The sequence below is a fragment of the Oncorhynchus mykiss genome, chromosome 31 (genome assembly GCF_013265735.2).
Source record: "Oncorhynchus mykiss isolate Arlee chromosome 31, USDA_OmykA_1.1, whole genome shotgun sequence".
Classification (NCBI taxonomy): domain Eukaryota; kingdom Metazoa; phylum Chordata; class Actinopteri; order Salmoniformes; family Salmonidae; genus Oncorhynchus; species Oncorhynchus mykiss.
Genome location: NC_050571.1, coordinates 16,501,304 through 16,525,937, shown reverse-complemented (window position 1 = coordinate 16,525,937; position 24,634 = coordinate 16,501,304). Strand labels below are relative to the sequence as shown.

Sequence of the window (24,634 nt, the reverse complement as noted above, 5' to 3'; positions counted from 1 at the left end):
GGGCAGTAAGGTTACAACAGAAAGGGGTTGATTTCAGCCCAGGGGCAGTAAGGTTACAACAGAAAGGGGTTGATTTCAGCCCAAGGGCAGTAAGGTTACAACAGAAAGGGGTTGATTTCAGCCCAAGGGCAGTAAGGTTACAACAGAAAGGGGTTGATTTCAGCCCAAGGGCAGTAAGGTTACAACAGAAAGGGGTTGATTTCAGCCCAAGGGCAGTAAGGTTACAACAGAAATGGGTTGATTTCAGCCCAAGGGCAGTAAGGTTACAACAGAAAGGGGTTGATTTCAGCCCAAGGGCAGTAAGGTTACAACAGAAAGCAATATTTAAAAAAAACCTTTAACTGCATCTTTTGTTCAGTTTACTGATCCTGATCAAAAGCCTGGGGGAATCCTTCGTTACCCCTCCCATACCTCTTCCTCTCCTTCTGCCGGTTCGTTGGCAGCCTCAGTTTCTTCTTTATTCTCCGTTCCTTCTGGGTCTACCTTGCTGTGGGAGAGAGAGAGAGACATAACCTCCTGACAACTGAGTAAATAAAAATTCCAAATGGAACAAGAGGCACATATGGAAAAGAGAACAGGAAAATCATGACCCCACACAGCCTTCGCACTAGAATCAAAAGTGTTAGTGTCAACCTACTTAACCTTTTAAAATTTCACTCTAATAACTTGTGGTTATTTTGATGTAAACACCAAATGACTAACCCGCAAGTGACTACCGGTACCCTGCCTTACACAGACTTCCTCAGCGAACACATGCATACTACCCCTGTGAAAGCACACACTGACCAGAACAAACAAGCCTTGAGGGGAGAGACATCGTGGTCTACTCAGTGCTATGGGATTAGACTAAGCCGCCTCTACATATGACATGACTGTTGGGTCAACAGTGTGGTGAAATGGCTGTATCATGACGACATTTGAAGTCAAGAGAAATGTGGAAATGTGGGAGGAAAAAGGCATGTGAGCATCTCCTCTGATGACCGGTAAAGAGCAGACCAAATGGTAGTGAGCCTAGAACTGGCCTTCATGCCTAGACAGGAAAATATTTCAGAAAATGCTACCAGCCCAAGTCACCACATCCTTGAGCCATTTGGTCATGTCATTTTTGGATGTCTAAACTTATTGGATGTCTAAACTACAACTCAATTCCATACTCCTACATTGCCAGCACAGACAAATACAAACCTACAAAGGTGAAGGAATTTACCTAGAGAATACCCACTTGATGTTTTCCCACATGCTACTAACTTTGGTTTTTATCTTATAGGAGATGCTGAGAGGTAGAAGAGAAGAACAGGACAGAATGGAGGAAAATAATAATGAAATGGAGAACACAATAGCAAGCAGTGAAAAAGCTAGAAAACAAAGAAACATGAGGGGTGTGTGGGATGTGAGTTGGTGCGTGGGATGTGAGTTGGTGCGTGGGATGTGAGTTGGTGCGTGGGATGTGAGTTGGTGCGTGGGATGTGAGTTGGTGCGTGGGATGTGAGTTGGTGCGTGGGATGTGAGTTGGTGCGTGGGATGTGAGGGGTGCGTGGGATGTGGGTGTGACTCACGTATCCTTGCGGATCCGGAGGTGCTCGAAGGCCAGCAGGCCACGGGAGTTAAGTGACAGAAGAACCTCCCGCCCTTCCATGATGTCCAATCGGAACGGCTTAGCGCTGACGATCAGCCGCTGAGAGTCTGCCCCCAAAGACAGAACCACCCCGTTCTCATCCCGAGACAGGAGAGACAAACTGAAGGAGAAGGAGAACGAGATGTGTGAAATAGGTAAATTGATGGGTGGAAGAAACAGAAAACACCCAACAAATAAATTATTCTGTGCCATCTTGTCTCCACTGTCTATTCACAGATGTATTCTCTCTTGGTGCTGGAGGTTATGATATTATCAACTGAGAGCCAGGCAATTGATCTACTGCATGCCCTCAGGTAGTGTTTGCCTGCTTCCTCCACTAACTACATTTCCTTTTAACTCCATTTCTGGTCTCTGTCCTAACCAATTCTTTAATTCTCCCCATCCACATGGCTCAATGTCACCCATTCACGACTCCAGATGGCTCCCTATGAGACTTACGGCTCTGTGGGTGGGTCATTGATGAGCACATCGGGGACCTCAAAACGAGGCTTCAGTGGCTTCAATTCATTTATCTTCACCCTGGTCATGTTGCCCTGGAGACGATAGAGCTCAAGCAGCAGACGCACCTGAGGGAGCGGGGGAGAGGTGGGGGGGGGTTAAAAAAGACGAGACCAGGACCCAAAGGGGTTTCAGCACACCTGTTAATACATGTATGGATGGATGTACAATAACATATTACATCATCTGTGAATTAAAGTCTGTGTGTGTGTCTAACAAACCTTGTTGTTGTCATTGATGAGCTGCAGTGTGAGTTTGGTGTTGGTGAGCTCCAGGGTCTCCAGCAGGGCTCTGTATGGGGACTGGCCAGGCTTTAACGCTCGCTGACGCCTGAGTGCACAAACACACAGAGTTAAAACATGTTTATTAAGGTACATATTGTGAACACTGGACCATAAGTGTGGAAGAGAATGGAGGTAGACTTGTTGACTTACACGTTACCATCAGTTACTTAGACTGACAGTCTACTCTCATTGACTGTGTACAATCTCTATGAAGGTGCTAAGTGGTGTAGCTGCGTATCATCTAGAACTCACTTGCAGAATGCACTCTGGTCACAGGTTTTGAAGTTCCCCCGGTCCACTGCCCAGGTCCCACTGAGGCAGCCAGCCAGCCACAACACTAACAGAGGCCCCATCTTGAGAGGGCTGATGAGAGAAACAGAAAATTGGAAGTAAATGTTAAGTGGAAAAATACTACATACATTCAGCTCTGGAAACGTTACAGTGATAGATAACGCTGACAACAAGTCATAAACATATTCCAACTGAGATCCTCGAGTACTCCCAACAGCACATGTCTGTTGTGCCCCAAGACAAGCAGACCTGATTCTACTGGTCAACTGGTGCACCCGATTAGACTACAATCACCACATTAAAAGGAGGAAATCATCATAGCAATCACACCCGTCACAACATGAATGTTGTACCCCACATGTGAGATACGCGTTACCTTTGAAGTGATTCAGACAAGTTGAATCAAGTATTTTTGTCTGGGGTTACAACAAAAATATATGTTGTACTCAAGGACCCGAAGTTGCTGCTTCCGGGTACCATATCCTGTTGTTGATTAACCTCGTCTAACTGTTTTATGAATCACTAACGTTATAGCTAGTTAACTTAGCTATATATGTTAATGACCTAGTATGCATGGTTAATAGAAAGGCCATCTTTGGCAAACTATTATCTGGCTAACATGGCTTCTTGTCATTTGCGCTCGCTGCGTCCTTAAAATGCTGTTAGAGCTATTCATCTGGCAAGCTAACTGCTAACGTCGATTTGGTCCTGTCAAATCTGGCTAGTTAGCCAACACCGGCTGCTAGTTACCTAAATCCCCGTCGTAATACAAGATGTAGGACAGAGATACGCACATATGATATTTCACCGATCGAAATAGTTACCAATGTATGTCCATTATCTAGCTAGATAGATCATTATCTAGCTAGATAGATCATCATCCAGCTAGATAGATCATCATCCCAAAAGGTTAACGTTAGCTGCTTAGAGAGCGCTGTCAGGCCGCTATTTCAATTAAAGGCTCGAGCTGCTAGCTAGAGACAGTAAAAAGATAACTCAACCTGTCTACTCCTGGATATTGCAAGCGAATTACTGTGCATGCGGAATATTTTTCGAAACCACTAGTTAAATGTGTAATTTAACCGCAGAAATGCTTTGTCTTACCTTACTACGAAGGCGGCCATCTTGGTTTAGTTTCAACCTTGGCCCACCCCGGTTTCACTCAAACTAACAAATATCGTGGAGTAACAATATTTTTTTGTAGTCTTTAAATATATAGGACGAAATTCGATATTGGTGGATTATTTTCAGTATTTATATATATTCAATTTTTATCGGCATTTAGATTTGAAACTGATATTGTATTTATGAGTCTTCTGGAATTATTCACCGTTTATCCCCTCCTTGTATTTCTTTATCCTCTCAGACAAGGACACGTCAGCTTGAGGTGGTCAGTTCTGGAGCAATTCTCTATGGTTGCACTGCACTTGCTTATTTTTCCTTCAGGGACAAACACACTTACAGGCTCTACCAATATAAAACTACATTGTGAAACATTTGTACAGAGCATATGGAAGTCAGAGACAATGATCTTTTACAGATATGTATGGCTGTTTAGAATGGCATGCACATTTGGGGTCAATTCAGATTCATTCAAATCCAATTAATGAATTGAAAATGGCCCATTAAGTGTCAAAGGTGTAGTGTTGATAGAATACCCCTCTAGGTTGACAAAATAACAGTCTCAGCTTTGCTGCACTCTTGCACATTTATTAGGAGATCTGGTTCAAACATAAATTGTGCTGTATGTAAAGACATTTTATGGAATGTTTGTGTGATTCATCATATACCTGCAGGCTGTGTTAGTTGATGTAAAATGATTACATTATCATTGATGTACCTTCTCATTACAAAGTTGTACTTCTGTTTCAATTCAAGAAAAAATAAGTTGAATTGAAATTCAGAACTGCTGTAGCTCGAAATGTAGACAGTCAAGTTCAAAGGCCAGATATTTGAAACAACAAAATTATGATCACTCCCTTTTCTGCTAATTTATGGTATACTACATGTTTTTATCCCCCTACAGTAACAGCTACATAAAAAATTATACTTAATCTATAAAAATGATACAAAACAGGAGAAAGATAAACAGTAGATATAATATGCTCAACTATGCTTCAGAGTGCATACAGATCTAGATTCAAGTTAGAGCAACAAACAAGAAAACAGCAAAGCAACATCTCCACAATTCCCGATCACCAACCACCCCCATCCTCATCTTTCACAAACAATTCCAACCGTCCCACTTCTTGCACCTTTTTCCTGTCCATCCCTCTATCAGTTCTCTCCTTCCCTTGTTCAGAGCTGGAAACGCCAGCATAGATGCCCCAGCCGGTCAATGTTCTTATGCAGGACACTGTGAATGGGTGCTACGTATCTCGCCACGTCTCCGTCCCGCGAGAAATCCCGGCAGAACAGGCCCTTCTCGGCACTGAAGACAAACTTCTGTGGCATGGGGCCGTTACCCCTTACATATTCCCACACAGCCAGGAGGAGAAGCCTCACTTCGAACGGCGTCAGGTAGGGGAAAGCCTCGTGGACGTTGCCCAGCACAGGGGGCAGCAGCTGGCCCTCGCCCATACAGGACACCAGCATGCATGAGGCCTGGAGGTGCCACGGGGAGTCCATCGCCAAAGCCTCCCTCGAAGCCTCCCAGTGGGCCAGCAGAGTGGCCAGCAGGCCCCGGAGCACCGCAGAACAGTAACAGAGAGCAGGACGCCCGGCAGCCACAACATGGAGTAAAGGGAAGAGGACAGGGTGGGCCTCGAAGCAGCGGCGGATGTGTATGTCACGTTCTACAGTTGTGCGTGCATGTTCCTCTGGCGGCCATGACAGTTCCCCGTTGGCCACGTCGGGGCAGATATACTCCACCAGCGTCACTGCCATCATTTTGGCCGCCTCAGCGTTGATGGGCGGCGGCTCGTCTGGAACGGAGGGCTGGTGTCGGGTGCCTCCACCGTTGCCGCCATTCCCGGAGGGTGCACTGCAGCACTGGACGGTGACAGCCAGCAGAGTCTGGACATTCTGTATGACACTGGCGGCGTCAGGGTGAGGCGTAGCACTGCGCTGCTTCAGACCCTTCCCTATCACCCCAGCATGGAACACAGACCACACACTGCCAGAGAAGTTGACCGTGGTGCCGAACCTGCAGTTGATGTCCAGCAGGGAGCCCACCCGGTCAGGGGCCAGGGACGGGGAGATGGGGGTGTCCCCTCCAATGTCCTCACTCTGCCCTCCGAACAAGTCAGTGTTTCCTTTATGTAGAGCTCCCTCCACCAGGTGCTGCAGGACACATTTGAGGGTTAGAGGGGAGTAACCTACCAGACGGGACAGGAGGAGCACCGAACAGTTCACCGCCTCTCCTCCCTGGCCTTCGTCTCTCCCCTTCCCTGTCTCTCCTCTCCTCCGCAGTGCCAGAAAGAAGTGTGTGACGGCAGCTCGACAAACAAGCAACAGGTGGGAAGGCAGGGCAGCACGGGGGAGGGGGCTGCGGGACAGGAGCCACACGGCAGCGTGGGATACCGCCGGATCACTGTGGAGGAGCAGAGGACAGAAGTCATGGAGGTGTCCTGAGACCGCTGCTCCAACCTGCACTGGCATGGAGGACTGAGGACTAGCACCTCCTCCTCCCATACCTCCTCCTGGGCCCCTCCTCTCCTCCTCCTGTACACTCTGCATGGCAGAGCCCAGGTTGAGAAGGAGCTGGCAGAGCTGCCTGGGTCCCAGGGTGTGTGTATGGATCTGGGCCACGCAGCGGGTCACTGCGGCAGGGATGAGGCCCGGCAGGCAGGCGGACAGTGGGGTGTGGAGCTGCCAGGCCAGGGCCAGCTGGTCTGGGTTCCGGGCCAGGGTGAGCAGCTGACAGAGGGCCTCCGTGGCCACGCTAGGGCCCCCGTATACAGACAGCAGACACAGCAGACACAGCAGCTGGTGCAGCCAGAGATGACGCTTCCTCTCCAGTCTCAGCATCTCAGCACAGAGCTCTCCCACGTGGGACTGCAGCTCCTCTAGGAAGGGGACCACACGGGGCGCCTGGGAGGAGGGAGAGTGGGGGCGGCTGTAGTAGCCGTCATCCCCTTCTGAGCGGGTGTAGACCAGCTTGTGGAGGTGCAGCAGGAGCATCTGGAGGAGGAGGTCGCAGGCCTCCCGGACCCCCTCGTGAGGGGAAGACATGGGGCCGGAGATGATGACAGAGGCGGGAGTGGCCGTGTCAGCTAGGAAGCGGAGGATGCGTGCCCCTCCAGCAGGGCTCTGGGCGATGAGGTGGACAGCCAGTCCCAGCATGTTGTCAAGCTCGTCCCTGGGAAGGCCCTGTAGAACAGCCTGGAGCTGGAGCAAGACTGGAGGCCGTAGAGACTCCACCAGCTCTGTAGATACGGCGCCCAGAAGAGAAGGAGACAGCGCCGCCAGCTGGAGAAGGAAGGGCACTGTGGCTCTGCGGAGCTGGGCTGAGTGCTCCAAGGAGGTGGACCCAGAGCTGGGGGGTATAGTCGGGGGACTGAGGCTCTCCTGGAACATCCTCAGCAGCTCCCGCCGGATGCTGTCAGAGTGCCGCGCCGCCAGGTGGCCTAGGATCCCCACCACAGAGCCGATCTTAGGCACTCGGCTGCTCTTATCTCCCTGACACTTGTCAGCCGTCCCGTGGGAGCAGAAGTCTTTAAGGCCACAGGCCAGGACACGGCTGATGATGGTGCCCGGGAAGGAGGATCCGATGTGAGCCACCACCCAGTCGAAGTGGGGGGAGTGCTGCACGGAGGTGTCCAGGAGAGCGTCCACACATTGGTCAGGACACCAGGCTATCATGGCCGCTAGGCACTGGGTATAGGCCTCCATGAGGGAGCGTGTAGCCGCACAGGACATCCACAGCTGCAGCAGCTCGTTGAGGCTGGAGGAGTGGGGAGCTGCCCTGCGGCCAGCATGCTTGGAGCTCAGCTGCCCCAGCAGGTCTACAGCCCAGGTTGAGACAAGGGGAGCCCAGGCTCGGGGGTTGAGCTTAATGAACTCCGCCAGGACGCCATGGACCTCCGTGATGACATCCTCCAGGTTGGAGTCCCCGTCGCCATCGCCGTTTGTCTCTAGATTGTGAAGAAAGGCTGAGACGTGCTCGTTGTACACGCCCCTTAGGTGCTCGAGGACCGCCCCGCGACAGGCAGGCACAGACCGTAGTAGACGCACGGCACAGCGGGCATGCTCACGGACGCTGAGTTTACGACCCTGGGTCTGGTCCACGCCACTGATGAAGGATTTTATCTCCTGGGACAGTTCCTGGGGGCTACACACACGATAAAAGTTAAGTTTCTCTCTAAAAACAATTGGTATCAATTGTATTTTCTCTCAGACTGTAATATTTCATAAATATGCTTGAAAAATGCTGACCACTGCATCTAGCACCTTAGCACAATAACAGCCTTATAACTTGTTGGTACAGTAGGGAAGCAGCCACATAGCTACAACTACTGGCTAGCTAGCTAGCATGCTACCTATGCTAAGCAACTCACCTAAATGCATTCTGCGGTGTGTGAGTGAGAGAGGGCTGCATGGTGACTGTCAGGGAAGTCCCGTCAAACACGGCACACATCGTTCAACTTCCCAAACTGAAAATAGAACATGAAGAACTCTCCCCTTATATCATCATATTTGACGTGTAGAGTTGATTATTCGTAGCTTGTTACAAGTGCGCTCCAAAACCGGAAGTCATTATTTTCTTATTCTATCATTGTCTTTCGAGGGGTAATTTATTGCCATCTACTGGCCTGACACTGTACTTGGAAATCACGTCAGCACGTACGCTGCCAGGAGATACGCCCTCGGATTGGTTTGCTTTTTTTCGAGTCAGCTGATCGTTGACTTCTAAAGTTATTTCTGTGTTCGATGTAAAGCAATCAACATCGTAGCAACGACACGGAACTTACTGTAAGTTATAAGAAGGGTCAAGTATTTAGTGATTATCTAGACTAAAGTACTTGTGAGAATTACAAATATCTAGCTAGCTAAATGGGATCGCAAGTCTTGACAGCATGCAAACATAGTCTATGTTGTGTGCCGTTTGTGGTCAGTTACAATAACGTAGCTAAAGTAGCAAGCGATTTCCTTGCATAATTAATGTTTTTTTTTTACAGTAGCGGTGCGTGGGTAAAATCACTGAGGAAGCCAGAAAAAAAGCCATATTACAACCTATGTGTTGTGATAATTGTGTTGTTTGCTCTATAACCTGTTAAGTAATATGTTGCCACAGTGTTATTTAGGCCTAAAGCCCGAGACAATAAGACAGTTGAAGAATAAATTCACCCAAACCTTTTATTTTATCACAAAACTGGATAGCAACCTCTGTTCGGTTTAGTCCACATAGCATATTGCATGTAATAGACAGTTACATGACCTCAAGCAAGTTAATGTTTCCGACATTTTCGGACCACTAAACAACTATTAATTTAGAACCACAGACATTTACCACAAGTTGCAAAGAAAACAGGAGTTGCCTCCACTATTCCAACACCATTTCAACATTATCAAATCACCTTTGCTTAGTCTAATACAGTGACAACTAAAAGATACCAAAAACAATTTAATCCAATCAAGATATATATTATGTTTTTTATTTTTTATTTAACCATTATTTAACTTGGCAAGTCAGTTAAGAACAAATTCTTATTTACAATGACGGCCAACCAAAAGGCAAAAGGCCTCCTGGGGGGACGAGGGCTGCGATTCAAAATACAAAATCAAATAAAAATATAGGACAAAACACACATCACGACATGAGAGACACCACAACACTACATAAAGAGAGACCTAAGCCAACAACAGCATGGCAGCAACACATAAAAACACAGCATGGTAGCAACACAACATGGCAGCAGCACAACATGGTAGCAGCACAACATGGTAGCAGCTGTCGTGACTAGAGGTCGACAGATTATAATTTTTCAACGCCGATACCGATTATTGGAGGACCAATAAAGCCGATACCGATTAATAGGCCGATTTAAAAAAAAATATATATTTTTTAATAATGACAATTGCAACAATACTGAATGAACACTTATTTTAACTTAATATAATATATCAATAAAATCATTTTAGCCTCAAATAAATAATGAAACATGTTCAATTTGGTTTAAATAATGCAAAAACCAAAGTGTTGGAGAAGAAAGTAAAAGTGCAATATTTGCCATGTAAGAAAGCTAACGTTTAAGTTCCTTGCTCAGAACATCCTTTTAACATGAGTCTTCAATATTCCCAGGTAAGAAGTTTTAGGTTGTAGTTATTACAGGATTTATAGGACTATTTCTCTCTATACCATTTGTATTTCATTAACCTTTGACTATTGGATGTTCTTATAGGCACTTTAGTATTGCCAGTGTAACAGTATAGCTTCCGTCCCTCTCCTCGCTCCTCCCTGGGCTCGAACCAGGAAAACAACGACAACAGCCACCCTCGAACAGCGTTACCCATGCAGAGCAAGGGAAACAACCACTCCAAGGCTCAGAGCGAGCGAGTGACGTTTGAAACGCTATTAGCGTGCGCTAACTGGCCAGCCATTTCACTTCGGTTACACCAGCATCATCTCAGGAGTTGATATGCTTGAAGTCATAAACAGGGCAATGCTTGACGCACAAGGAAGACCTTCTGGCAAAACGCAGAAAGTGCTGTTTGAATTAATATTTACGCGCCTTCTTCTGCCTACCACCGCTCAGTCAGATACTTAGATACTTGTATGCTCAGTCAGATTATACGCAATGCATGACACGCTAGACAATATCATCAACCATGTGTAGTTAACTAGTGATTATGATTGATTGTTTTTTATAAGATAAGTATAATGCTAGCTAGCAACTTACCTTGGCTTACTGCATTTGCGTAACAGGCAGTCTCCTTGTGGAGTGCAACGAGAGAGAGGCAGGTTGTTATTGCGCTGGACTAGTTAACTGTAAGATTGGATCCCCCGAGCTGACAAAGTGAAAATCTGTCGTTCTGCCCCTGAACGATGCAGTTTACCCACCATTCCTAGGCCGTCATTGAAAATAAGAATGTGTTCTTAACTGACTTGTCTAGTTAAATAAAGATTAAATAAAGGTGTAAAAAAATATACAGATTTCCGATTGTTATGAAAATTTGAAATCGACCTCTAGTCGTGACGTGACTCTCATTAATGTGATGACTGTTATTTATCGAATAATTACCTACTATGTCTAATTCTTACCAGATTAAATTAATCATGTAACAATTAACTCATTAGGACTTTGGGGCACCACGGGAGAAATTGTTTAACGAGTTACCATCTCCCGAATTACCTAAAGGATATATATATCAAAAACAGTCACTTATTAATCATTACCTCACATCAGTCTCATTCTGACTTATTGAATCTGCACAAACCTGAGTCTTACTGATAATTTTGTACCACATAAATGTATTTATTTATTTATTTACTAACACACTAAATGAAAACACAGGATACACACAGACACCCACACACACAGTATAGGTTATTGATTAGAAACTTAATATGATGACCGGTACCTGGCGGACTAACACAATATGACAGTTGTTACAAAAGATGGAGAGTTAAAGAGAAAGAGAGACAACACTTGGATACTTTGGGGAACTATGCTCACAGTAACCCTAATACCTTGCCCCGAACTGCTGCCCCTTTGGGTAAGAAGTAATGCATGTATTTACGTGTTGAAGGTCTTTGTCGTGTATCTCTGTTGGACCCAGGCCTTCGTGAAAATTGTTAGATTGGGCCTTCTCCTTTGGATGGGCCTTCTCCTTCGTTCTCAGGTGTAAGGCTCTGATCGTTCACAACAGGTCACAATGCTCTTCTTAGTTGTCTGTTTACTTGCACTTGTTCTTGAAGCGTGGTCTTCTGAGGACGGCTAATCAGCCGTGTCAATGATCCCAAGTGGTGATGAAAGCAGTGTAGTCGGTGATGATTTGAAAAGAGTAACCAGATGTTCATACTCAAATTCCCTTTCTTAGATATACTCAACCGTAATATTGACTGTTAGAGGCTACTTCGTCTTCTTCAACGTCATGTTGATTTTCATTGGTCGTGACCTAGCTGCAGCTTATGGTCCGTTTAGTCTGGTATGTTAATTCTTAACTCAATATTTTATACCTTCTGGGTAAAAGGGGCATTTTCATCACGATGACATGCTCGCTGGGCTCCCAGGGGCGTGGCTAGTTAAGAGGCAAAGTATTATAATTACTATGATCTTGTTAGAGAACTAAAATCACAATCCTATCATCACAAAAACATTCTCTTCATCCTTGATATTTTCTACACCACGTAAAGGATGTAAACCTGATATACACAGTGTTAAAGCTCCTCAAGTTACAATTTTTTCATTATAACGTGTTTATACCATTTTTAATGACATGGTAAAATATACATTAATTTTCCAAATTCCATCTTTCATCATTCCCAACATTCAGATGTTGAAATATATTGTCCCAGTGTTCCTTGTTGGATGTTGTGGGTGGCAAAATCTTCTGTAACAAAGACATTCCATTCACCCATACTAGAGACCAAAAGGAGTCGTCTGCTGCCCACAATTTACGATCGACGTGAGGTGTCATAAAACCCCCCACATCAATCCCTTCCCCCCTCTGCGGGTGAGAGGGCTCTGTAGACGCTGATCCACTGTAACCTGATCTTTGGATCCTCAAATGAGAGTCATGACACAGCACAAACTATGGTACAAACATTATTGGGCACAGACAGCACCACAAATGGCAAGAAAGTAGAGACAACAATACATCACGTGAAGCAGCCACAACTGTCAGTAAGAGTGTCCATGATTGAGTCTTTGAATGAACAGATGTAGATAAAACGGTCCAGTTTGAGTGTTTTTTTGCAGCTCGTTCCAGTCCTTAGCTGCAGAGAACTGAAAAGAGGAGTGACCCAGGGATCTGTGTGCTTTGGGAACCTTTATCAGAATGTGACTGGCAGAACGGGTGTTGTATGTTGGAGGATGAGGACTGCAGTAGGTATCTCAGATAGGGGGGACTGAGGCCTAAGAGGGTTTTATAAATAAGCATCAACCAGTGGGCCTTGAGACAGGTATACAGAGGTGGCCAGTTTACAGAGTAGTATAGAGTGCAGTGATGTGTCCTATAAAGAGCATTTGTGGCAAATCTGATGGCCGAATGGTAAAGAACATCTAGCCGCTCGAGATCCCTCTTACCTGCCGATCTATAAAATCACGTCTCTGTAGTCTATCATGGGTAGGATGGTCATCTGAATCAGGGTTAGTTTGGCAGCTGGGGTGAAAGAGGAGCGATTACCATAGAGGAAACCAAGTCTAGATTTAACCTTAGCCTGCAGCTTTGATATGTGCTGAGAGAAGGACAGTGTATGACACTTGTATGGGGTGACTACCTCAAGCTCTAAACCCTCAGAGGTAGTAATCACACCGGTGGGGAGAGGGGCATTCTTGCTACCAAACCACATTACCTTTGTTTTAGAGTTGTTCAGAACAAGGTTAAGGACAGAGAAAGCTTGTTGGATACTAAGAAAGCTTTGTTGTAGAGCGTTTAATACAAAATCCGGGGAGGGGCCAGCTGAGTATAAGACTGTATCATCTGCATATAAATGGATGAGAGCGCTTCCTACTGCTTGTGCAATGTTGTTGATGTAAATTGAGAAGAGCGTGGGACCTAGGATCGAGCCTTGGGGGTACTCCCTTGGTGACAGACAGTGGCTGAGACAGCAGATGTTTTGACTTTATACACTGCACTCTTTGAGAGAGGTAGTTAGCAAACCAGGCCAAAGACCCCTCAGAGACACCAATAATCCTTAGCCGGCCCACAAGAATGGAATGGTCTAGCGTATCAAATGCTTTGGCCAAGTCAATAAAAATAGCAGCACAACATTGCTTAGAATCAAGGGCAATGGTGACATCATTGAGGACCTTTAAGGTTGCAGTGACACATCCATAACCTAAGCGGAAACCAGATTGTGTACCCGAGAGAATACTATAGACGTCAAGAAAGCCAGTCAGTTAATTTTTGACAAGTTTTTCCAACACTTTTGATAAACAGGGCAAAATAGAAATAGGCCTATAACAGTTAGGATCATCTTGGTCTCACCCCTTAAATAAAGGATGCCCAGTGGCTGCCTTCCAAGCAATGGGAACCTCTCTAGAGAGGAGAGACAGGCTTGGCCATGATAGGGGCAGCAACCTTAAAGAAGAAAGCGTCTAAACCATCTGGCCCAGATGTTTTTGTTGGGGTCAAGTTTAAGGAGCTCCTTTAGCACCTCGGACTCAGTGACCGCCTGCAGGGAGAAACTTTGAAGCGTGGCAGGGGAAAAAGATGAAGCAGCATCAGGGATTAGAAGGGGTGGGATATGATGAAATGTTGAATAGTTCTAGGAGTCATGGCAGAGTCAAATAGGAATCCTGACTTAATGAAGTGGTGATTAAAGAGCTCAGCCATGTGCTCCTTGTCAGTAACAACCAGATCATCAACATTAAGGGACATAGGCAGCTGTGAGGAGGAGGGTTTATTCTCCAGGTCTTTAACCGTTTTCCAGAACTTCTTGCAGTTAGACCCACAGAGAGAGAACTGCTCCTTAAAGTAACTAACTTTGGCCTTCTTGATAGCCTGAGTGCACTTATTTCTAATTTGCCTGAACGAAAGCCAGTCAGTCTGAGTATGCGTGTGCCGAGCGATTTGCCAAATGGAATTCTTGAGGTGGAGTAACTCTGACAGATCACGGTCGAACCAGGGACTGAACCTATTTTTAATGATAATTTTCTTTATGGGTGCGTATTTGTTAACGATACCACTGAAAATTTAACAAAAGATGGTCCAGGTGTCTTCGACAGAGGGGATCATGGTGGCCGATAACACCCAGCAACAAGTCAACAAAGAGTTATTTGAACGTTTAATGCGTAAAACCAGGAAATCAAGTTGTTTGGGGACAGACTTGGTGGAGACAACCGAGCACTGAAGGTGATCCTTGGTAAAGATTGCCACTCCCCCACCATCTGTCTTGCCGAAAAAGGTTATAACCAGAAAGGTTAACATCAGTATTCAAAACACTCTTCCTTAACCACGACTCAGTAATGACCAACACATCTGGATTGGAGCTGTGAACCCACACTTTCAATTGATCCATTTTATGTTAAAACCTTCTAGTGTTAATGTGCAGAAAACCCAGGCTTTTACGAGAGCAGAAATCCGTGAAGCAGAAATCAGAGCAGAAACCAGAATTGGGGTTAGCAACAGTAAATTGGCCTGGGTATACATGCACAAGATCATATTGTAAAGCAATTTCATCAGGTAACATGAATACAAAGCTGGCGAGAGGTGGTTAGAACCCACGGTTGGGTAAACAAGAAAGTTCATAGTCAACAAAGCACGTGCGGCCGATGTGAAATGGCTAGCTAGTTAGCGGTGGTGCGCGTTAATAGTGTTTCAGTCGGTGACGTCACTCGCTCTGAGACCTAGAAGTAGTTGTTCCCCTTGCTCTGCAAGGGCCGCAGCTTTTGTGGCGCGATGGGTAACGATGCTTCGTGAGTGACTGTGGTTGATGTGTGCAGAGGGTCCCTGGTCGGAGCCCAGGTTGGGGCGAGGAGAGGGACAGAAGCTATACTGTTACACACGCAGGAGTCATGAGGCAAATAGCATAAAGCACCAGAGAAACAAGAAGGACTTGGGGCTAGCCATAGTAAGTTCAGAGTCACTCGCCCCAACAGTGTGAGTGACGGCGAATGGTCCTTTAAGACGGCAGAATAAAGTTGTCCTGTGACTATTGTATTTTGGAGATTCTGAGGAGGATATCTTCTGATGTGATCAAAGCAACAATATTGTTTCTTATTGATGTAACTTACAATTGAAGGCTGCATATCAGTTAAAAATAGAGATGAATCCAGGGGGTACTATATTTTAATTCAATTCAAGGGTTTTATTGGCATGGGAAACATGTGTTAACATTGCCAAAGCAAGTGAGGTAGATAATATACAAAAGTTAAATAAACAATACAAATGAACAGTAAACATTACACATACAGAAGTTTCAAAACAATAAAGACATTACAAATGTCATATTACGTGTATATATATATATATATATATACATACAGTGTTGTAACAATGTACAAATGGTTAAAGTACAGAAGGGAAAATAAATAAGCATAAATAAGGGTTGTATCTATAATGGTGTTTGTTCTTCACTGGTTGCCCTTTTCTTGTGGCAACAGGTCACAAATCTTGCTGCTGTGATGGCACACTGTGGGATTTCACCCGGTAGATATGGGAGTTTATCAAAATTGGGTTTGTTTTGGAGTTCTTTGTGGATCTGTGTAATCTGAGGGAAATATGTGTCTCTAATATGGTCATACATTGGGCAGGAGGCTAGGAAGTGCATCTCAGTTTCCACCTAATTTTGTGGGCTGTTACCTCTGCACCAATGGGACGGGAAACTCTCCTGCCATTGTTAGGCTCAAGAGTTTTCACACCTCTCACTTCACACTTCTGTGGGAATTTCAGTCAGTTTCTTTCATAGCAGCTTCATAGCCTTATTTATTAAGCTTTATATAATAAAATTACCAAGAGATTGTCTTTTAATTTTTGGCTTCAGAAGTAAGTTCAGACTGAACATTACTCACCTAGTTTTCTGCTAGATGGTGTTTCCATATTCCGCTGTGTTTCTTATGCAGGTTTTGGTTTGTTAGAAGTTTTTTTTCTTCTTGATAATTCTTGCTAGTAATAGTCCATTCAGGTAATTTTGTTCAAAATTAAGGTTTTAGGTATGGAATTGTGATTTGGAATGAAGGTTTTGATGTCCTAGTGAAAAAATGCAAGTTTATTTACATTTATCCAACTCTAAATTCTATCTTTTTGCAGAAGAACTCAGGTTGCCATGCTCTCTGTGTCTGTTCGCTCTCTCTATATATATATTTAAGATGCGGCTGTCCATGGTTCGGATTTCTGTTTGTGCAAGTAGAAAAATATGTTTACACCCTACTTGTCGAGAAACTCCAATGCCATCCTCCTCTCTTTCATGTTGACAAAACAGTCTATCACTCTGTCATACAGGACAGGCTTTTATTTATTGTTGTCCTAGGCTACCTTGCTAAAATGGTTGTTTGCTAGCCTAACTTCCATTCATGGGCAATGTTAGCTAGTTAACATTAGCCTTCTACATCTAGCTACATATTGAACTTCCATCCTCTCAGGCCAGGGGCACAACAATGTATTAATTAATGGTTGGATCAGAATCAGCATTACAATCATTGGCCAGTAAGGAGAATTAAGTAAAACCACAAGTTCAAATCTCTATCTCCATCCATGGCTAATTTAGGAAAGGGACAATTTTAGCTAGCTAGCTAGCCACCAGACGACAACAACACAACAAGATGCAACAATTCAAGTTGTTTCTGTCAATGACGTATGCTCAATGTGATTTGATAGGAGTGACACCAATATCAAAGCTGGCTTCCCTTGACACTTTCTTTTGGTGCGCCAAGACCATTCACAGTTGAGCTCGCTCTGTTTAGCTCAACGCTGATTGGCTAATTTTTTATGCTTTTTTAAAATCAAGGTAAGCCCAATGCACGCATGCTTCCCTTGCATTCCATTCAATGCTATGGGCGGCAACAATGTCATACTCGTTTGGACCAGACAGCATCAGATAGATGACCTACACATAAAGAGACAGAGGGGCACTGTTTTGGTCGCTCACATGCTTTCTCCGGTGAGATACATATGGAGCCAGATAGCTGCCAAAAGGTTGAACGTATGAATCGTTAGGATCGTAAGAAAATCCATACGTAAATTGTTAGGATCATAAGAAAAGCCATGCGTGAAACGTAAATGTGAAATTTCATCTGTGAACATGTAAACACCATGTTATGATTACGGAGAAAACGTTTAGTCTTGAACAAATCTTGTGTTGCAATTCTGATGTACAATAATACCTTTCCAAGTTTTGGCAATTTCATCTCACCAACAATAAAAACTTGTGAGGAGTACTATGAGAACAAGCATAACACAGTATACAAAAAACAGAAAAAAACAGTCTGGGAAACCGGAAAGAGGTATCCTGCATGTTTTCAAGTTAAAATTCTCCATTCTATATTACTAATATTTCAATGTTTCATTTAGGCCTATCTACAAACCTGTAGGCATTGCAATTTAGGCTTTAATTTTGGGTACTGGTGTCTTGCAGTACTCTATTTGTGTTTTATTACTGCTTTTATTATAGGCCTCCCCTTAAAAAGAGGACCCAGCTCACAGGCCTCTAAATACATTTGAAACTAAATAGTTGAAGAAGCACATGCAGTGGCTAATAGGATAGGGAAAACCAATCTGGCAATAAGAATAGGCTATTCATAGTCTTGACCATTTGGGATCCCTTGGCTATTTAGCTCAGGACAGGTTATAGCTAAGACTTAATCAATATTTCTTTAACCTAATTTATTGATATGGATATAGCCTCTGCGTGATGGGGTTGTGCAATGCAAATGGCTACAAGCCTACATACAGAGTGGAATTCACTAATACAACAGTCAAAAGGCCTAGTATAAGGCCTACAAGTCCGTGCTCCCAAATACTGGAAAAAGTGTACATGATCACCACAGTAGCCCCCACGCGGCTATAAAAAAATCAATGATGCAATTATATGACTGTTCAATAACACACAACAGTATGGCATATTTAGATAGTGGAATAGGCCTAGCCTAAATCATATTTACTTTCTATTTTGCAGCTCAGGCGTTTATTTTAGACAAGGGTCCTCTGTGTCTTTATAATACAATTCTCACACAAGTAATTTGCTGAAGGCCCAAGCCTGTATTACGTCATCTACTGTTATAACGCCCTTATCGAATGCTCTAGACTTTTATTCTGGAAATGAAACCGGAAGCTGCAAATCAACTATAAAGTCTTGGCTAGAGTTGCTTGATTGACTGGCTATCTTTGACTAGCTACATCCGGTTCATGTCCTTTGCAGATGTCACACGTTTGTGCGTATAAAAAAGATGTGTAACCCGAGTAAATGTTCATCCATAGTCGTATCGTAGGGTTTGTACGTTTACACATCTAATGAGACGTGTAAATGTTCATCCATAGTCGTATCGTAGGGTTTGTACGTTTACACATCTAATGAGACGTGTAAATGTTCATCCATAGTCGTATCGTAGGGTTTGTGCATTTACACATCTAATGAGACGTGTAAATGTTCATCCATAGTCGTATCGTAGGGTTTGTACGTTTACACATCTAATGAGACGTGTAAATGTTCATCCATAGTCGTATCGTAGGGTTTGTACGTTTACACATCTAATGAGACGTGTAAATGTTCATCCATAGTCGTATCGTAGGGTTTGTACGTTTACACATCTAATGAGACGTGTAAATGTTCATCCATAGTCGTATCGTAGGGTTTGTACGTTTACACATCTAATGAGACGTGTAAATGTTCATCCATAGTCGTATCGTAGGGTTTGTACGTTTACACATCTAATGAGACGTGTAAATGTTCATCCATAGTCGTATCGTAGGGTTTGTACGTTTACACATCTAATGAGACGTGTAAATGTTCATCCATAGTCGGATCGTAGGGTTTGTACGTTTACACATCTAATGAGACGTGTAAATGTTCATCCATAGTCGGATCGTAGGGTTTGTACGTTTACACTTCTAATGAGACGTGTAAATGTTCATCCATAGTCGTATCGTAGGGTTTGTACGTTTACACATCTAATGAGACGTGTAAATGTTCATCCATAGTCGTATCGTAGGGTTTGTACGTTTACACATCTAATGAGACGTGTAAATGTTCATCCATAGTCGTATCGTAGGGTTTGTACGTTTACACATCTAATGAGACGTGTAAATGTTCATCCATAGTCGTATCGTAGGGTTTGTACGTTTACAGATCTAATGAGACGTGTAAATGTTCATCCATAGTCGTATCGTAGGGTTTGTACGTTTACACATCTAATGAGACGTGTAAATGTTCATCCATAGTCGTATCGTAGGGTTTGTACGTTTACACATCTAATGAGACGTGTAAATGTTCATCCATAGTCGTATCGTAGGGTTTGTACGTTTACACATCTAATGAGACGTGTAAATGTTCATCCATAGTCGTATCGTAGGGTTTGTACGTTTACACATCTAATGAGACGTGTAAATGTTCATCCATAGTCGTATCGTAGGGTTTGTACGTTTACAGATCTAATGAGACGTGTAAATGTTCATCCATAGTCGTATCGTAGGGTTTTTACGTTTACAGATCTAATGAGACGTGTAAATGTTCATCCATAGTCGTATCGTAGGGTTTGTACGTTTACAGATCTAATGAGACGTGTAAATGTTCATCCATAGTCGTATCGTAGGGTTTGTGCGTTTACACATCTAATGAGACGTGTAAATGTTCATCCATAGTCTTATCGTAGGGTTTGTACGTTTACACATCTAATGAGACGTGTAAATGTTCATCCATAGTCGTATCGTAGGGTTTGTGCGTTTACACATCTAATGAGACGTGTAAATGTTCATCCATAGTCGTATCGTAGGGTTTGTACGTTTACACATCTAATTTAACGGTTACGTTTTCTGTTTCACACATGGCTTTTCTTAGGATCCTAACCATTTACATATCGATTTCCTTACGATCCTAACGATACGTACGTTTTAGCTTTTGGCAGCTATCTTCAGCCTCTTGGGAATGAATTGAAGAAAAATTCTGAAACAGAGAGACAAAAGTAATTGAAAATTATATATATATATATTTTTGGTGTAGCCTGGCTCTCCTTGGCATCCATGAATACACTCCACAGATGTTTTATAGACACCAGAACATAGTGAAATTAGATCAGTATCTAGTTTATTAGCCAATAGAATGCCTAATATTTTGTTAGCTAATGTCTTAGGAAAACAGGCCCCCTAAATATAACCCATAGATTTTGTTCTGACTTTACAGGGTCGAGATAAAAGCTCAGGAAAAACGTAAAGTTATTTACAAGCAAAAGGGAAATCAAAACTGTGGAAAGTAAATAACGGTAACCATGGCTCCAACATTGGTAAGTAAAGTCCAATCCAAATGTTGATTGTGTCCACTGTCTCTGTGTAATCTGTTTTTATGCAAATATTTACATTTTGTTTGTACAAAGTAGTGTTTGTAATGTTTACATTTTGTTTGTACAAAGTAGTGTTTGTAATGTTTACATTTTGTTTGTACAAAGTAGTTTGTAATGTTTACATTTTGTTTGTACAAAGTAGTGTTTGTAATGTTTACATTTTGTTTGTACAAAGTAGTGTTTGTAATGTTTACATTTTGTTTGTACAAAGTAGTGTTTGTAATGTTTACATTTTGTTTGTACAAAGTAGTGTTTGTAATGTTTACATTTTGTTTGTACAAAGTAGTGTTTGCACGACGAGATCTGAGCACTTTCCCTTTCAGAACGGCATACTTGGCAGTTGGTTGGCGGTTGCATACTTCAACAAGAGGGTGTCTAGCAACAACACCCCTGTATGTGGCAATACACAGATTTGCTAAATCCTACTTATTATTTCTCCCTTGGCAGTACGATGAGAAGCCAGAGCCAGGGGACCTGATAGAGATATTCAGATGCAACTTCCAACACTGGACTTTGTACGTTGGTGACGGTTTTGTCGTTCACCTGGCCCCACCCTGTGAGTTATACTATTGAGTATGATCAAATCTTTATTTTAGAAGATATAGTGCACTCAACAATTTATATACAGTAGCCTACATACAGTGGCTTGCGAAAGTATTCACCCCCCTGGCATTTTTCCTATTTTGTTGCCTTACAACCTGGAATTAAAATAGATTTTGGGGGGTTTGTATCATTTGATTTAAACAACATGACAACCACTTTGAAGATGCAAAATAATAATAAGGCATTTCAGTTTTTATTTTATACATTTGCTAGCATTTCTAAAAACCTGTTTTTGCTTTGCTATTATGGGGTATTGTGCGTAGATTGATATTTTAGAATAAGTCTGTAACGTAACAAAATGTGGAAAAAGTCCAGGTCTGAATTCTTTCTGAATGCACTGCTTTTTGATTAGAAGTATTCGTCCCCGAGTCAATGTTAGAAACACATTTGGCAGCGATTACAGCGGTGAGTCTTTCTGGGTAAGTCTCTAACAGATATTGTACACTTGGATTGTACAATATTTGCTCATTATTCTTTCAAAAAATCCTCAAGCTCTGTCAAGTTGGTTGTTGATTATTGCTAGACAGCTATTTTCAAGTTTTTCCATAAATTTTCATGACGATTTAAGTCAAAACTGCTACTAGGCCACTCAGGAACATTCATTGTCGCCTTGGTAAGCAACTCCAGTGTATATTTGGCCCTGTGTTTTAGAATATTGTTCTGCTGAAAGGTGTTATGTGACTTGTTAAGCAAATGTTTACCCTTGAACTTATTTAGGCTTGTCATAACAAAGGGATTGAATACTTATTGACTGAAGACATTTCAGATTTTCATTTTTAATTCATTTGTAAAAAAAATTGAAAAGCATCCTTCCAATTTGGCATTATGGGTTATTGTTTGTAGGCCAGTGACACAAAATCTCATTTTTTTCCATTTTAAATTCAGGCTGTAACGCAACAAAAATGTGGAAAATGTCAAGGGGTGTGAATACTTTCTGATAAAAACTAATGTGACAAAACTCAACTTTAAACTCATCTTTGGCACTGATGATATGTTTTATGACATGTTTTGTCTGTGCACCCCCTCCCTTGGAATTTTTCCCTCTCCTTCTCCCATGTCTCTTTGCTCCCCAGCCGAGGTCCCTGGAGCCAGTTCCAACAGCCTGATGTCTGTGCTCAGTGACAAGGCTAAGGTGAAGAAGGAAAAGATCTGGGACGTGGTGGGGCATGATCAGTGGTGCATCAACAACCAGCTTGATCAGGATTACCAGGTAAGTACAGTATTGTTGCGACCCAAAATAGCACCCCATGGGGCCCTGGTCAAACATAGTGCACTGTGTTAAAGTACTACTTAAGTATTTTTGGGGGGTATCTGTACTTTACTTTACTATTTATATTTTTGCCAACTTTTACTTTTACTTCACTACGTTCCTAAAAAAAAGATGTACTTTTTACTCCATACATTTTCCCTGAAACCCAAAAGTACTTATCAAGAGAACATCCCTGGTCATCCCTACTGCCTCTGATCTGGCGGACTCACTAAACACAAATGCTTCATTTGTAAATGATGTCTGAGTGTTGGAGTGTAAATGATGTCTGAGTGTTGGAGTGTAAATGATGTCTGAGTGTTGGAGTGTAAATGATGTCTGAGTGTTGGAGTGTAAATGATGTCTGAGTGTTGGAGTGTAAATGATGTCTGAGTGTTGGAGTGTAAATGATGTCTGAGTGTTGGAGTGTAAATGATGTCTGAGTGTTGGAGTGTAAATGATGTCTGAGTGTTGGAGTGTAAATGATGTCTGAGTGTTGGAGTGTGCCCTTGGCTGTCTGCGAAAAAATAAATAAAAATAAAATGATTCTGTCTGTTTTATTTAATATAAGGAATTTGAAATGGTTTACTTTTGCTTTTGATACTTAAGTACATTTTAGCAATTCCATTTACTTTTGATACTTAAGTATATTTAAAACCAAATACCTTTTAGACTTTTACTCAAGTAGTATTTTACTGGGTGACTTTCACTTTTACTTAAGTAATTTTCTATTAAGGTATCTTTACTTTTACTCAAGTATGACACTTGGGTACTTTTTCTACCGCTGGGAATAAGGTGCCAGCCTGTGTGATCCTATGTGGCTCAGTTGATAGAGCATGGTGCTTGTAATGCCAGAATAGTGTTTTGATTCCCGCTGGGGCCAACCAAATGAAAATGTATGCATGCACTAGTGTAAGTTCGCTTAAGATAAAAACGTCTGCTAAATGGCATAAATTGCTTAGCATAAAATGATCTGCTAAATGTCATGCATTATATTATTATAGGTCAGACCTATCTGTGAGATACTGAAGGACGCCCAGGCCTATGTGGACCAGGAGCTGCCCTTCTGTGTCTTCAAGGGGAACTGTGAGCACTTTGTCACAGAGCTGAGATATGGGAAGGCTGAGTCTCGACAGGTAGGTACACTGGACTGGTGCTCATCAATAGGTGTACTGTGCTCAGCATAGAGTTATCTTGTGAGCCATAATTACATTCTCAAGCTATGAATGTGTGTCAAGAGAGTGTAGAGTAACTGGATTACTTGTTGTTATACATTCAAAGCATCTATGACTATTTCTGAATCAGTCATTCATTCAAATGAATGTCTTTTTCTGCCAGGTTCAGCAGGCTGTGGAAACAGTGGGAATGGCCGCAATGGTGGGCTTTGGAGTCCTTGCTGTTGCAGGTATCGCGGCAGCCATCTTTGGAGGTGGAAGCAAAAAGAAGGATAAAGGGGGAGAATATAAGTGAGCACCTGTATGATAGCTTCCTGAGCAGCCAATCACCAATAGGCCTGATAGAGATTAATTATTCAACTACAGTACTACTGCCCTCGTCACTTGAATAATTATGTTGTTTTCAGAAGGGAGGGTTGAGTATTTCCGTACATCTTTTTAAAAAACTTCTACAATTACACAGACGTGATTTGAAAGCACAAAGGAAATGAGGAACAGTGTCTTGTTATAATTCCGAGGTTTAAAGCCTTGAAGGTGTCATAGCCTTGCAGGCTTCTAGCTGATTTAACAAAAAAATTATAATTTACTTATAAGCTATGAAGTTTTCCTACTAAAGTTTCAACATATTTATCTAGACTGAGATCTTTTAATAATGGGATAAAATGGTATTCCACTGAAGTTCTGATATTTCTATCATGAATTCAATTGTCTTTAGGACTCACAGAACTACTCCTGGTTAGGGTCGGAGTGAGCCCCCACCTGTTTAGCTAATAAAAAAATAAAATATATATATTTTTAAAAAA

At 42.8% G+C, this 24,634-nt stretch overlaps 2 protein-coding genes across 7 annotated transcripts in view; one reads left to right on the top strand and one right to left on the bottom strand.

The window, feature by feature from the left end:
• The window catches only part of LOC110504657 (neutral alpha-glucosidase AB), a 22,851-nt gene extending 14,425 nt beyond the window's left edge, over positions 1–8,426 (bottom strand). Inside the window, exons 1-6 of one of the 5 annotated variants that reach the window (XM_036970263.1) lie at positions 8,208–8,412; positions 2,671–2,781; positions 2,356–2,464; positions 2,075–2,202; positions 1,557–1,736; positions 412–487 (exon numbers count right to left, since the gene is read on the bottom strand). In XM_036970263.1, the coding sequence (XP_036826158.1) occupies positions 412–487; positions 1,557–1,736; positions 2,075–2,202; positions 2,356–2,464; positions 2,671–2,781; positions 8,208–8,287 (684 nt within the window). In that variant the 5' untranslated portion in view covers positions 8,288–8,412. Of the gene's footprint in view, positions 1–411; positions 488–1,556; positions 1,737–2,074; positions 2,203–2,355; positions 2,465–2,670; positions 2,782–3,533; positions 3,783–3,813; positions 3,977–4,039; positions 4,061–4,398; positions 7,982–8,207 lie in introns of those variants that run through there. The other 4 variants (XM_036970264.1, XM_021583421.2, XM_021583422.2 and 1 more) reach the window with 4 other exon arrangements.
• Positions 7,864–24,634, top strand: LOC110504680 (phospholipase A and acyltransferase 4). 2 transcript variants are annotated; one of them, XM_036970267.1, is made up of 6 exons: positions 7,864–7,998; positions 20,651–20,750; positions 21,255–21,363; positions 22,484–22,620; positions 23,661–23,792; positions 23,995–24,634. In XM_036970267.1, the coding sequence occupies exons 2-6, from the start codon at positions 20,736–20,738 to the stop codon at positions 24,124–24,126; spliced, it is 525 nt and encodes a 174-aa protein (XP_036826162.1). In that variant the 5' UTR covers positions 7,864–7,998; positions 20,651–20,735; the 3' UTR covers positions 24,127–24,634. The 2 variants fall into 2 exon arrangements, with proteins under 2 accessions (XP_036826162.1, XP_021439127.1); XM_021583452.2 differs by lacking the exon at positions 7,864–7,998 and adding an exon at positions 8,469–8,622.